At 36.6% G+C, this 12,175-nt stretch overlaps 1 protein-coding gene across 3 annotated transcripts in view; it reads left to right on the top strand.

The window, feature by feature from the left end:
- NTRK2 (neurotrophic receptor tyrosine kinase 2) overlaps positions 1–12,175 on the top strand; it is a 399,384-nt gene that overhangs the window by 80,930 nt on the left and 306,279 nt on the right. For all 3 annotated transcript variants that reach the window (XM_056122541.1, XM_056122542.1, XM_056122543.1), the window contains exons 9-10: positions 8,286–8,324; positions 10,769–10,860. In XM_056122541.1, the coding sequence (XP_055978516.1) occupies positions 8,286–8,324; positions 10,769–10,860 (131 nt within the window). The remainder of the gene's footprint in view (positions 1–8,285; positions 8,325–10,768; positions 10,861–12,175) is intronic.

The following is a 12,175-nucleotide window of genomic DNA, read 5'->3' as shown; positions in this document are numbered from 1 at the left end:
CACACAGATATATTTTCATTTCTAATCTAAACATTCTAACTTAATAACAACAGTCTCTCCATAATTACATTTATATTCCTTCAGTAGTTATGCTATATTCTTATAGTAATTGATAAGAAAGTTTAATTCTCTTCCCCCCAAACTGAGATGAGGGTGGTTCCGGAGAGTTGAATTTTGGCCAATTGCTGTGGTGGAGCCAATTCTCTATTTGAAGAGAGAAGACTGTTGGAAGGAATTAAAACAAATGAACACAAAAAATCTCCCAAAAAATGACAAATGGGTGAGCCTGGCAGAAGGACTGATGGACATATTCTTGATTGCTTTTCCTTATGCTTGGTGTGGAGACAGTGGACATTGAAACAGTTCCTCTGCCTTTTACATGTGGAGGGAGAAGGAGGCAGAGAGCCCTCCTATCATCCCCAAGCAGGGCAGGAGCCACCAGCAACCTCTGCAGATGTGTGGACAGGAAAACTCCCCCTGAAATGTGTCTCCAGGGGACAGAACCTCATAGGTCTCAGATCTGAGCACCAGCTAAGGTGCTAACGGGAGGCTCTGTTGTTGCTAGATCCTTCATCTGTCTTCAAGATCACTGGACATCAGGCCAGTGCCTTCCCTGTCTATTAATGGTGGTATCCTGGTTAGTGGCTGAGGAAAGGGAACACTTTCCCAAACTAAAGGGGCTCAACAAATCTTTTTTTTTATCCTGTGTTTAGAACTGGACTCAGCTCTGGTTAGTTTGAGGTTATGTTCATACAGCTTTCAACTTCATAATGACATAAAGAGAAAGGTGGCATTACTCTTCTAGCAAAATGAAGAGTGCAACTTGGGATGAACACACTAATTTTATTCCATCTTGTTTTCTTATTCATCCCTTAAAATGAATTCACTGGATGTATTCTTCTCTGGACATTTTAATTATGATTTTCTTTTATATTTTAATACATATCATAGAGCTCACTTTTAGGAATTTTGATTCACTGAATCTCGGATATGACTTGGGGTTTGCCATTTTTTTAATTTTTAACGACCCCAGTAACCCATTGTGCAACAGGTGAGGGTTATTCTCTAGGTAAGACTCTGGAAAGAGAAAGACTTTTCTGCCTAATGTTCAGAAACAGTACTTTGGTCTCTGTAGATTGCAGAGGGCAAAAATTCTCAAATAAGTAAGATTTGTGTATCATCTGAATTAGAAATAAAGGTCTGGACTTGATTTAATAGCAAGACTTCTCTCTTCTTTCAGTTGAGCTTGGCAGTGTGCAGTGTCGGGATAGGCATGGAGCTTGTTGGTGTGGTTTCTTCCCCTCTCTGTGTATGATGTGGGGTGCGCATGGGGACCAGATGGCAGGGAAGGGTGCTTACTGTAGATTCGTGCTCGTTAGACCTGGGATGTTTGTTTTGTTCTGTTTGAGGATAATCTTTCCTGGATATCATTATGGGTTCTTGGCTATTCCTCTGTCTGTAGTTTCTTTCTCTTGCAGTTTTATGACATAAGCATATAGGCCTCTATACCAGATGGTGGGAAAATTTGTTGCCTCAGCACCCAGGAATAGATCTTTGTATTATAGGGATCCCTCTGTCCAACCAAGGTAAGCCAGGAAGTTTGCAGATTCTAAGATAATATTTTCTCCCAATCCACCTTCATTTGACTCAAAGCCAACACTTATGTGCCTTTGCTTTCACGCCTCTGGGTATATTGGTTGAACCTAATACCTCTTGCATCCTTCCACTACTCTAATCATGTTTTCACCTTCTCTGCAGATATCAGACATTTTTCCTCTTAACTTTCCACCTGCAGTGAACATAGTTCATAGTTAATAGTCTCCCTAAAGAAAGCTTTTAGACATCTCTCCTCATCATCTTCTCTCTGAACTATTAAAATGTGAATCAACATTACAAAAGATTCAGTTCTAGAATATAGGATTTTGATGACTGTCAGATCTTTCTGGAGGCATAGGAAAATGTTCTCACATTTTCCTCTGAGAAATGTTGGACTATCCTGTAGCTGTTTGCAGAGCAGAGACAATTGGAACTTACTTCTTAGGAATGAGCAGGGCTTAGATGCAAGACAGGAAAAACAAATCCATTATCACCTCTCAGTTCCCCAGTGGAAATTACCTTGGTCACCTTCAAAGGGTTAAAATATGTAGAAACACTTGGATTTATTTTTCTGATTATTTTTATGATTCCCTTTCTCTGGCTGTAAGAGACGAGCTTTTAATTCCCAGGTATATCTCCATTCAGGAATCAAGTCAGACACACTCATATGGAGGAGGGAGAGAATATGTGACCTAAAGATGTGGAAGTCAGAGGCAAGGAAGTATAGAGCTCTCCTTTTTTTATGAAATTATTAACAAGAAAATTAAGTGCAATTGATAGAATCTCAGTGATCTTTACTTTTCAGATACATCAAGTTAGATTCATTATTTCAAATCTTCAGATCTGGTTTTGAACTTAAATGTTTCAGTATAGTCAGCTCCTACTCTACACATTAATCCAAAGATAACTTTAACCAAGAGGAAAAAGTACAGGCTTGTCTCAGTCTGATTCAAATATGAATTCCATCCCTCATGACTTGTGTGGTTTTTAGCAGTTTTCTTGCTGCCCCTGAACCTGAACCTGGCCTTCTTTCTTTGTGGTATCTAGTATCTTCTTAGGTACTTTTTAAGATGAGCCTGTGCAAGTGTTGGCCACAGGGACTGAGCTTCTCCTGAGATAGGCCTTATGAATTTATTCTCTAAAATGACTGGGGGAAATTTTGTTTTTTGCCCAGAAATGTTTTTCTCTTAGTGCTGGCATTGTCCTCTCTTCTCTGCAAACTTGGACTTGAGTTAGAGAAGAGGACTTTAGAGCTTTGCCACTTCACTATGTGATATCTCTAGAATGGCCCTTTAAGAAGAAAATAGAGCCAACATTTGGTTCCTCCAGATGGGTAACTATGTTCTCTTACTTTATTCATGCTCACCCTAACATTTTTGCAGCTATGCCAGATCATTATTGCATATTAGTATTGGTGTACCTTGCCTTTTTAAGATTCAGTTTGTGTTTTATTGATAAAAACACAATTTATATCCCACTAGGGCCTTTTGACTTCAGTGGAGCATCTTATAGTGTTGTAGACTAAGGATGCTTTAAAGAGAAGGAGCCAGAGAGAGGGTTAACCTTACATGTGCTGGCCTTGGTTCAATCCCTTGTACTCATATGGTCCCCTGAGCTCCACCAGGAGTTATTCCTGAGAAGAAAGCCAGGAGTAAGCCCTGAAAACTGTCCGATATAACCCCAAGACAAACAGACAAAACAAAGCAGCAACAAAAAAAAACAACTAGAAAAAAAATAATATTTAAAAACAAGAATCACCTGGGGTCCTGTAAAATGCATATTTGACTCTAGTTCTAGAAATCCAGCCTTCAATCCTGGATTTCTAACAGGTTCCCAGATGGTGTGGTCCTATGCGAGTCTTTCAGAGTCTGGGAAAACTCCTAGAAAAATTGGTCAGACTTCATCAAATTTTCGTCAGTGACTCTCTGAGAATATCAGTGGTGATAAAAATACATCGACAAATTGATCCGTAGAGATACACTTTATTTGGATTTACAGAAAGTGGGATGAGTCCAATATATGACTAAAGAGGTTTGGGTGAGTGAGTGAAAAGTGAAAAGAGCAGAGAAGGCATAACATATAGAATGTTCAGGGTCATTAGGGCATTCTCCAAAGATTCTGCTGTATCCTATTCAGCTTACAGTCCAAAAATAAGACTTGTCTAAGATGAAATTGATCCATTCTGTGGTTCTCATTAGAATTTAATCCTGCATATCAAAAACGCCCTTCCTGAACACAAGGTGTGCATGGAGACACAGTGGTGATTAGAAGCAGTGAGGATGTCTTTTTTGAAAATGGAATTTAAGAAAAATTAATCTTAGAGAGATTCACTGTCATGAGAAAGAAACCAGAAGTCACTGCTAGTGCCTTCTGATCAGATAACACAAGTTAAGAATTTTCAAGGTCATGTATTTCTATCCATATCTATTAGCTGGAGCGATATTTCTATTCATATTTATATCCATAACTATAGGCTGGAGTAATACCACTAGGGGTAAGGCACTTGCCTTGCACCCGGCCGACATGGTCGACCCGGTTTTGATTCCTCCGCCCCTCTCAGAGAGCCTGCCAAGCTACCAAGAGTATCCCACTCGCATGGCAAAGCCTGGCACGCTCCCCGCGACGTATTCAATATGCCAATAACAATAACAACAAGTCTCACAATTTGTCGTGAGACATTACTGGTGCCCACTCAAGCAAATCTATGAACAATGGGAGGGCAGTGCTACAGTGCTACCTAATGTATTTTTATAAAAGTATGTTGATTTCTGATCATTACCCATGTGGATTATAATAGTGTGGATATAGAAAAAAAAACTTATCCAAGGAACTTGCTAATAAAATTTCCATGATTTAAAGCTTCCAGTTCTTTAGGTGCATATAAAGAATGCTATACTGCCTACTCAATCAGGAAAAATGTCGCAGTTCAAGAATGCTGAAACAGTGGGAGTTAGTGACTTATGCTTCCTCATGAAGGAGTAGTTGTCTCTTATGCAAAATGTGCATCAGTAACAAACTATAAATATTGGAAGAATTTTCCCCACAGCTTCTCATTTGTGATGTTTTATCAAAAGATCCTTGACATCTGGATGAACCAGAGTGTTCTGGAACTTTGAGAGTGGTCCCCAGACTGGCAGATAACTGGACCAGTGAATGTAGGGGAGGAAATTTCTCCCATCATTATACATTAGACACGTGTAAAACCCCCTTACCTCTGACTCCTGAGGTTATTGTTTAGGAATTCTTTTATTTGGAGTCCAAGGAAAGAAATGTTCTTAATTTTTACCTTAAATAACCCAGAAGAGCTTGGTTTTGTTATGAACTCAAAATAATAATCATAATTAAGATTTATACTTAAAGAGCTCTGTATGTCTCAAAAGTACTAATATTGGAATTAATTAAGCTTTGTGAAGCTCTTTTGTTGCCAAACCCAAGGCTCTCACCTCTCTACTCTTACAGAGGACTCTGATGCAACAGATGAAGCAAAGTCTCCTAATTGCCACAGTAACACATTAGTTGACCAGAAATCAAACCCAGTAATCTGAGCTCCCAGTGTCTCTGACCCTGAATTGATCCTACCATTGAAGAAAGGAATGGAGAAGGATGTGAAATTCAACAGATAGACTCCCCTCAGCAAGAAAACATTGTTGAGAAAGCAAGGAATTTTTTATTCGCAAAGAATAGTTCCTATGCTATTGGTTTATGATTAAAGTTTTTTCTTTGAAAGTAGAGTTCCTTTTAAGTTTAATAAAATTGCAATGAATTTGGCTATGACTGACACTTAATGAAAAGTGGCAATACATGTCATATATCTATGAAAATAAAGTTAGGAATATATAATTTTTAAGAAAGTTTAGACCTGATGTAATATTTTTTATGTGATGAACTTGGTAGGAAAGGCATATACTGAAGTAAAGTCTGGAAAATTATCTGTTTTCCAGAAAATAGGTGAACCTATTTCTTTTTATCCCATTCAAAAATCTCATTTTTCTATTCTGGTATTTGCTGTACTGAGTTAATTGGATTTGTGCTCTTGGAATTTCCTGGATGAGTAATATGATTGGGAGATCACTTTCTGTCTGATCAAAAGGCTGATCAGATCTGTCTGGCAGTGAAGTTTGTTGTGCCTCTTACGATGTGTGTCTTAAATCTGCCCTGATTCCTTAGTGCTTTTACTTTCTTACAGAACTGTCTGATGTTAGCGGTGAACAGGGACAACATTCCTTGTGCTTACGGGGACATCTGTCCTGGCTCGGTCCTCATCCTCCCTTGGATCTTGATAAAAAAGTGTTTTTACTAGTGATTTTCCCATTATCGGGCTCACAGTTCTAGGGGAAAATCTGGCCAAGTTTAGGGGATAGGATTGAGGGATTTTTGGAGAGAATTCTAGGTCCTTGACATGTAGAGTACGCTCAGAAAGTGTAGTTTTCTGGGCAGATCCCTTACAGATTTAGAATCATTACTAGTTGTAGAATCATTACTTCATCAGGGTAGAACAGCTTCCAATGCCAGGTCACTGTGCCAGGCATTTCCATCCATTTTCTTAAATATTTTCTCTTACATAAGGAAAGAGCATCTGAACTGACACTGGGATTTGCTAGTGATTTATTCACTTAATTGCCCTCAAACTAGCACAAACACCTTGAAAGCCCTTATCAAGACTCACCTCTGCTTTAAAAATACTGATATCGCATAAAATATGCAGTAATTTAAAATGTTTTTGATATGAATTTTGGGATAATAAAAATATAACTAAAATTTACTGGAACCAGTGTCTTTGCAAAGAATGACACAAGGGCCACACTATGTGACTGTCCAACTTGTATCCTGCACAGTTTTGTATAGTGCCATCATGTAAACTGGTCTGAAGTGTGCACCCTAGTGAATCACACAGAACTGTGCTGGATCCCAACCATTTACTTAAGTTTTTCTCAAGTAAATGCTAGAATAAATGCTTAGATCTAAAGAACACAATGGAGGTTCTAAGAAGAAAGGTGTCTAGAAGTTGGGATTTTGAGTGAAATGGGTAAAGGCGGTCAATTGTACCACCATACATGGTAGTAGATGGAAACTAGAGCTTTGGTGATGTTCATAAAAACGTGTTTTAGGTATTCAGTCCTAATACTGTACACTGAACTTTTAATAATAGTATAAACTAATGCTATCCCAGTAATACAGTATAGAGCTAACAGTCAACAAAAAAAAAAAAGGAGAGAGAAATAGAGAAGGAACGAAGAAAGGGAGGGAAGGAGGAGGGAGAGGGAGAGAGAAGAAATTCTAGTTGAATTGTGTTGAATTTCTGATTTGACTATCACTCTAATTTGGTTCTTTATTCACACTAACCTTGATTATTTGTTGGGACCACATCAGTAGAAAATTTGCTCATGATTCACCTAGTTTAAAATGACATTTGTCTGCAAAGGTTCAAAAATAAAATTATAAGTGAACGAGATTTATGGTTAATTAAGTTTTGTATTTTTACATGACGAAGACTAAAAGCATAGTAAGTAGCTTTGGAAATAATTTTGTCATCACTTAAATGTTGTACTAACATTTATTTCCAAGGAGGCTTTAAACAGAGACCCACTTAGTTTTGAATAAAGAGTAAGCAGCAAAATTTTTGCCATTAATAATAGTTGATGGCAATTTTTTTAAAAAAATAGTTATTTTGCAGTTGTTCTTATAACAATGCTTTAAAAACAGAATGTTCAGATAATCCTGATAACTATAGACTCAGGCCCTAAAATTAATTTAGTGTACTTTTACATTTTTCTCTTAGAATATAAACAGTGCAAAGCATAAGAAGTTTCAATAGAGAAACAGATTTAATTTTTTGTTTTGTGTTTTAACCATAAAAAGATAATTATGCCTTCAAACTCCCCCTCCCCTGAAGACCAAGTCTATATTGATATCTAGTGGTAAATATGATATTGCGTATGATGCACATACTTTCATAACATTATATGAAATGAGTCATGAAGTGTTTATAATCAAGTAGATTAATGGGCTAATGGGCTAGAGTACATGTTTTGCATGCAGGAAGCCTGGGTTTGGTTCTCAGTCCTGCATGGTTATTCAAGGGCACAGGGAGTAACTCTGGAGCACTGATCCAGGAGTATCCCCTGAGAACCACCAAGTTGGGCATTCCAGCCCCCCAGTTGTTATAAAAGCAACTACAAGAAGCCATCAGAAAATTAAAAAGTGCATTTATTGTTTTGTTGCTGATCCATCTCAGGAAAAAAATATCAAAATTTCCATTAAAAATGGCTGTTGTAATAGACTGTAAAATAAATAAGATATAATATTCACTTTATTCTGCAGGGGTTTTGTTTCTGGTTTGGGGGCCACACCTGTTAGTGTTGAGAGCTCAACTCCAGTCTGTACTCAACTACGTGCAAGGCAAATGGTTTATCCCCTGTACTATCTCTCCAGCCCTCTGAAGTTAGAGGGGTTTCCAGTACAAACTGTTAGTGACTTCTCTTTATTAGTTTCTTTTTTAGAGGTGTGGACATTGTGGGACATTGTGGGACTTTAAAGGAAAACAGTTAACATGGTTTTATTTACTGATCTTGTAAAAAAAAAGTCTATTTGGTTAAAACAAATGGTATGTATCGAGCTTATTCAGTTCGTATCATTATGTAATTTTTTAGTCCAAATGTATACTTACAAGTTTTTGTTTTGCTTTTTAGGTGAAAGCTCAAATTACTCTGATCTATTTTATGACCCAGGTAGCTATCATGTTGTACTTTATTTTGTAATTTTTCAAATTATTTCTTTAAAATGAAATAAATCACTAAAATATGACATTTAAGCTCTGTTAAATATCCACTTCAAGCATCACATAGGACAAAATGCTTTAAACTTCATTCAATATTGATGATAGTTCTCCCCTGATATTTAGTGCCATTAATAGCATGTTCTCTCTCATATTTTTTCTTGGAAGTAATAAATTCATTCCTCCTAAAAAACATGTTTCCGTAATTGGGAACTAATCACCAGTATATCAGCTTCTGTCTATGACAGTAATTCCGGTTCAAAATTGTTTCTTGTATAACGAAACCCACAGAGAACATCTTTAACAGTTAGCACATTTGTTGGGTTGGTAAATCAACAGCTCAACCAGGTCATGAGGAACCTAAGCTTTTTCACCTCTATACTCTCCACTGTGCCAGCTTTGCTGAAGGCAGTTTCTCTGTATAGTTATTAGATAGGACCAGAAGAGGGTCTACTCATTCACATGGATGGGAAAACAGGAAAGGAGAAAGAATTACTGAACATGTTCCAGAAGGAGGGATCTTCCTCAACAACCTTCTTTATGTCTGATTCAATACCTCTTGGGTCATCTTGCCTTCATTATTGATGAGAAGAAAGGATTAACCTTTGAGAACCAAACCAATCCTTGGGGGGATTAAATAAGCTTCTTTGGTGAATGCTCTTGAATTTCTTGAATAAAATGGGACTGGAGAAAGAAGAAAACAAAAAGTCCAAATATTACATTTTAAACAAATATCTACTTTCTACTTTGCTATTTTAATTGGATGCCAGGAATGTTTTTCTATGTGTGTGAAACTACATTTTGAACAAATTTCCCATCATCTTCATGACCCATGACCAGAAAGCCTCTGTTTGGGAAATGCTGAGCTAAATTTCAAGTCAATATAAAATGTAGTAGGATGGATTAAATAGATGGATTAAAAAGTTACACTTATTTAAAAAAGCATTTTGTCCTTTAATTTTATATTCACACATATTGACATTTTCTATAAAGCGATTCTATGAATCCTTAAATGTATTTATTTAATGAGTTAATTTTACCTAGGAAATACGGAATTATATATGTGTAGCTCTGATTTGTGATTTGCGTGACTCTGTATGAATGTGCAACTTGATTCTATTTCTTTTGATTTGTTTAAACAGTATATCAAATTGTGTAGTAGATAAGTAGATTTTAGTGGTGATTCATTTTTAAAAAGTTATATTTTATACTTCTTTTCAGTAATTTCAGGACTTTAAAAATTAACTTTTTATTGGTCCTTGATCCCACTTTGGATCATTGATTTAAAATGTCATAATATTGACTATAGATACTTTAATGGTGTAATTTGTCATGAGTGATTGTAATATGAAAAGAAAAATTCTCAATTATATTATATTTCAATTTCTCAAATATATTATATTATAATGAATAAATATTATTATGAAAATGTAATTTTGAGATTAACAGAAAACACCAAGAGTAGAAAATATATAAATTTTTAAAATATTATTTAAATTGTTTTTCTTGCTGTCAGCCTGGTTTAACAAGTTTATTCAGTATGGAAATTGAAAAGCACATATTCATTTAGAATAAAAAAGAAAGCATTTATATGCAGCATCATTTGCAAAAATTTCAGTCTTTAACATAATCATATTAGTATGAAGGTTTGACTAGACATGAAATATGTAAGTTACCTCCATTCTGACTCATGTTGAATCAGAAGATAGTAACTACATTTGAAATATAGTGAATTAAGAACATAGCCTTTCAATACCAAATATCTTGTTGACATAATTTTCTACTCATTGTGAAACAAATATGTTGACAATTCAGAACTTTTTCCCCAAAGTGGATTGAGATCCCACACTGATGCGTATTCCACATTCTATATTAAGTGATTGCCACATATGCAAATGAGATGCAAGTGTCCCTAAGTCACTGGTGCTGATTTCAAGTTTAGGTACTGCCTCCTTCTCAAGTGACTTGGGACTAGTCAGTCAACTCTCCCCTGAAACTGTCAGCTGTAAAGTCAGCAGTGAGACTCTGTCTCCGAAGACCCTTCAGTTCTATAAATCTGACCCTTAAATAAACAATTGATCCTTTTTTTGTATTTATAATACATTTCCCTGAAAAACAGAACATTGCCTTGTGCAAAGAAAAACCCAGTCTGGTTTAGAAATGGAGTAGTAAAAACAATTTTAAGACCTGGCTGCATCAAAGTTTGGCATAAGGCAATCTTCATATTCACCCAAGAGACAGTTGCTAGTTCTTGCCAGCCTTATTTCCAAAGGTTTGAAAATTTTGTGATTTATTGGCTCTGTTCTTGGTCTCAGTATGGTCAAAGGCCTCATGTTTGTTGGCAGCATAATGACTACTTTTTGGTTCCTTCTATCTTCCCTGTTCTAACATAAAAAGATTATGGGACGGCAGCAAGTGACTTTGGGGACTCCACAAATGGAAGTAATGAAATCCCTCCTGATGATAAAAGAGATCGTGAACATCTCTCGGTGAGTGGTATAAGTAGCTGTTTCTCATAACGGGTCTGAGCATTCTGAATGTTTAAATGCGCAAAGAGCAGAGATGTTGGAATGCATATCTTTCAATACTTTCTTTTATTCTTCAGCTATAAATTGGGCATCGCTTTTGGAGGACTTAACAGAAAGGCGTAAAAAAAAATTTTCTGAAAAACAGAATGTTAAGAAAAATCAAAGAAAAATCTAGTCTGGTTTATAAATTAAGTAGCAAAAACAATGTAATGGAAATTTGGCATGGAAGAAAGTATGGCATGACGAAGTCTTAATGTTGCAGTAGATCTCGCCCAAGAGGCAGTTGATCAAGGGACTAATAGCCTTTGATTTATTTGTTTTTTCTCTGCATACTCCTCCAGTTGCTAGTGGTTCTGTTAGTAAGAAAATTACTCATAGAAGGATTGGCTGTCAACTTCTCAGATGAAACTCAAAATGGATTTTCTTCCATTCTTCTTTCCTCCTCATTTGTCATGTTTCCAGTCCCATATTCTGTGAGTTCTGCATCTGTTTGAACTGTAGACCCACTCATCTCTCCTCACCTCCACCGATGTAGGCAAGGTTAACCCAGGGCTGTCATATGACCAGTTGGCTCAGTCTGACTCATACCTATCATTGTGTGTGGTCAGTAGGCTAAAAAGCATTTTTACATTTTTAACTTATGTGAAAAAAATAGAAGAATGACAGTTATACAAAGTGGCACTTGAACATATTTGTGATGTCAAAAAGTAAACATAGATAAAGTTGTATCAAAATCCAGTAAAACATATTGATATGTTCACTATACATACTCTGCAAATCCATTTACGTATTGTCTCTTGGTATTTTTGCAGCCAAGATCACATGACCTGCAAAGCTGGAAATATTTACTCTATGCTCCTTTTTAGAATTTCCACAATTGCTTATTTGTGGATGACCAATGTGAATAAATACTCAACCCTCTCATCCTCTCTTTGCTTCCATGTGCAAAGCCCCACTTGATACTGCCCTCACTATGTGATGGTCCCTCAATGAGGATAAATTGCTCTGCAGTAAAACAAAATAAATCCTTCCAAATATTTGTGACTTAAAATAAGAACATATTGGGGATTGAGCTGTGGGTACTGTGTTCTGGTACCGTGGGTGATAGGATTCTTGTCTTACACACAACTAACATGGGTTTGAACCTCAGCACCATATATGGTCCCATGAGCCTGCCAGGAGTCATCCATAAGCATGGAGCCATAGAGTAAGCCCTGAGAACTGCTGGTGAGGTCCACCCCCTCCACCAAAAACACAAAGGTTTTCTACTAAGCAC

Source organism: Sorex fumeus, unplaced genomic scaffold, assembly GCF_029834395.1.
Source record: "Sorex fumeus unplaced genomic scaffold, SorFum_2.1 ptg000046l, whole genome shotgun sequence".
NCBI lineage: Eukaryota > Metazoa > Chordata > Mammalia > Eulipotyphla > Soricidae > Sorex > Sorex fumeus.
Note: the sequence above shows the minus strand (reverse complement) of the source record. Positions and strands in the feature narration are given on the sequence as shown.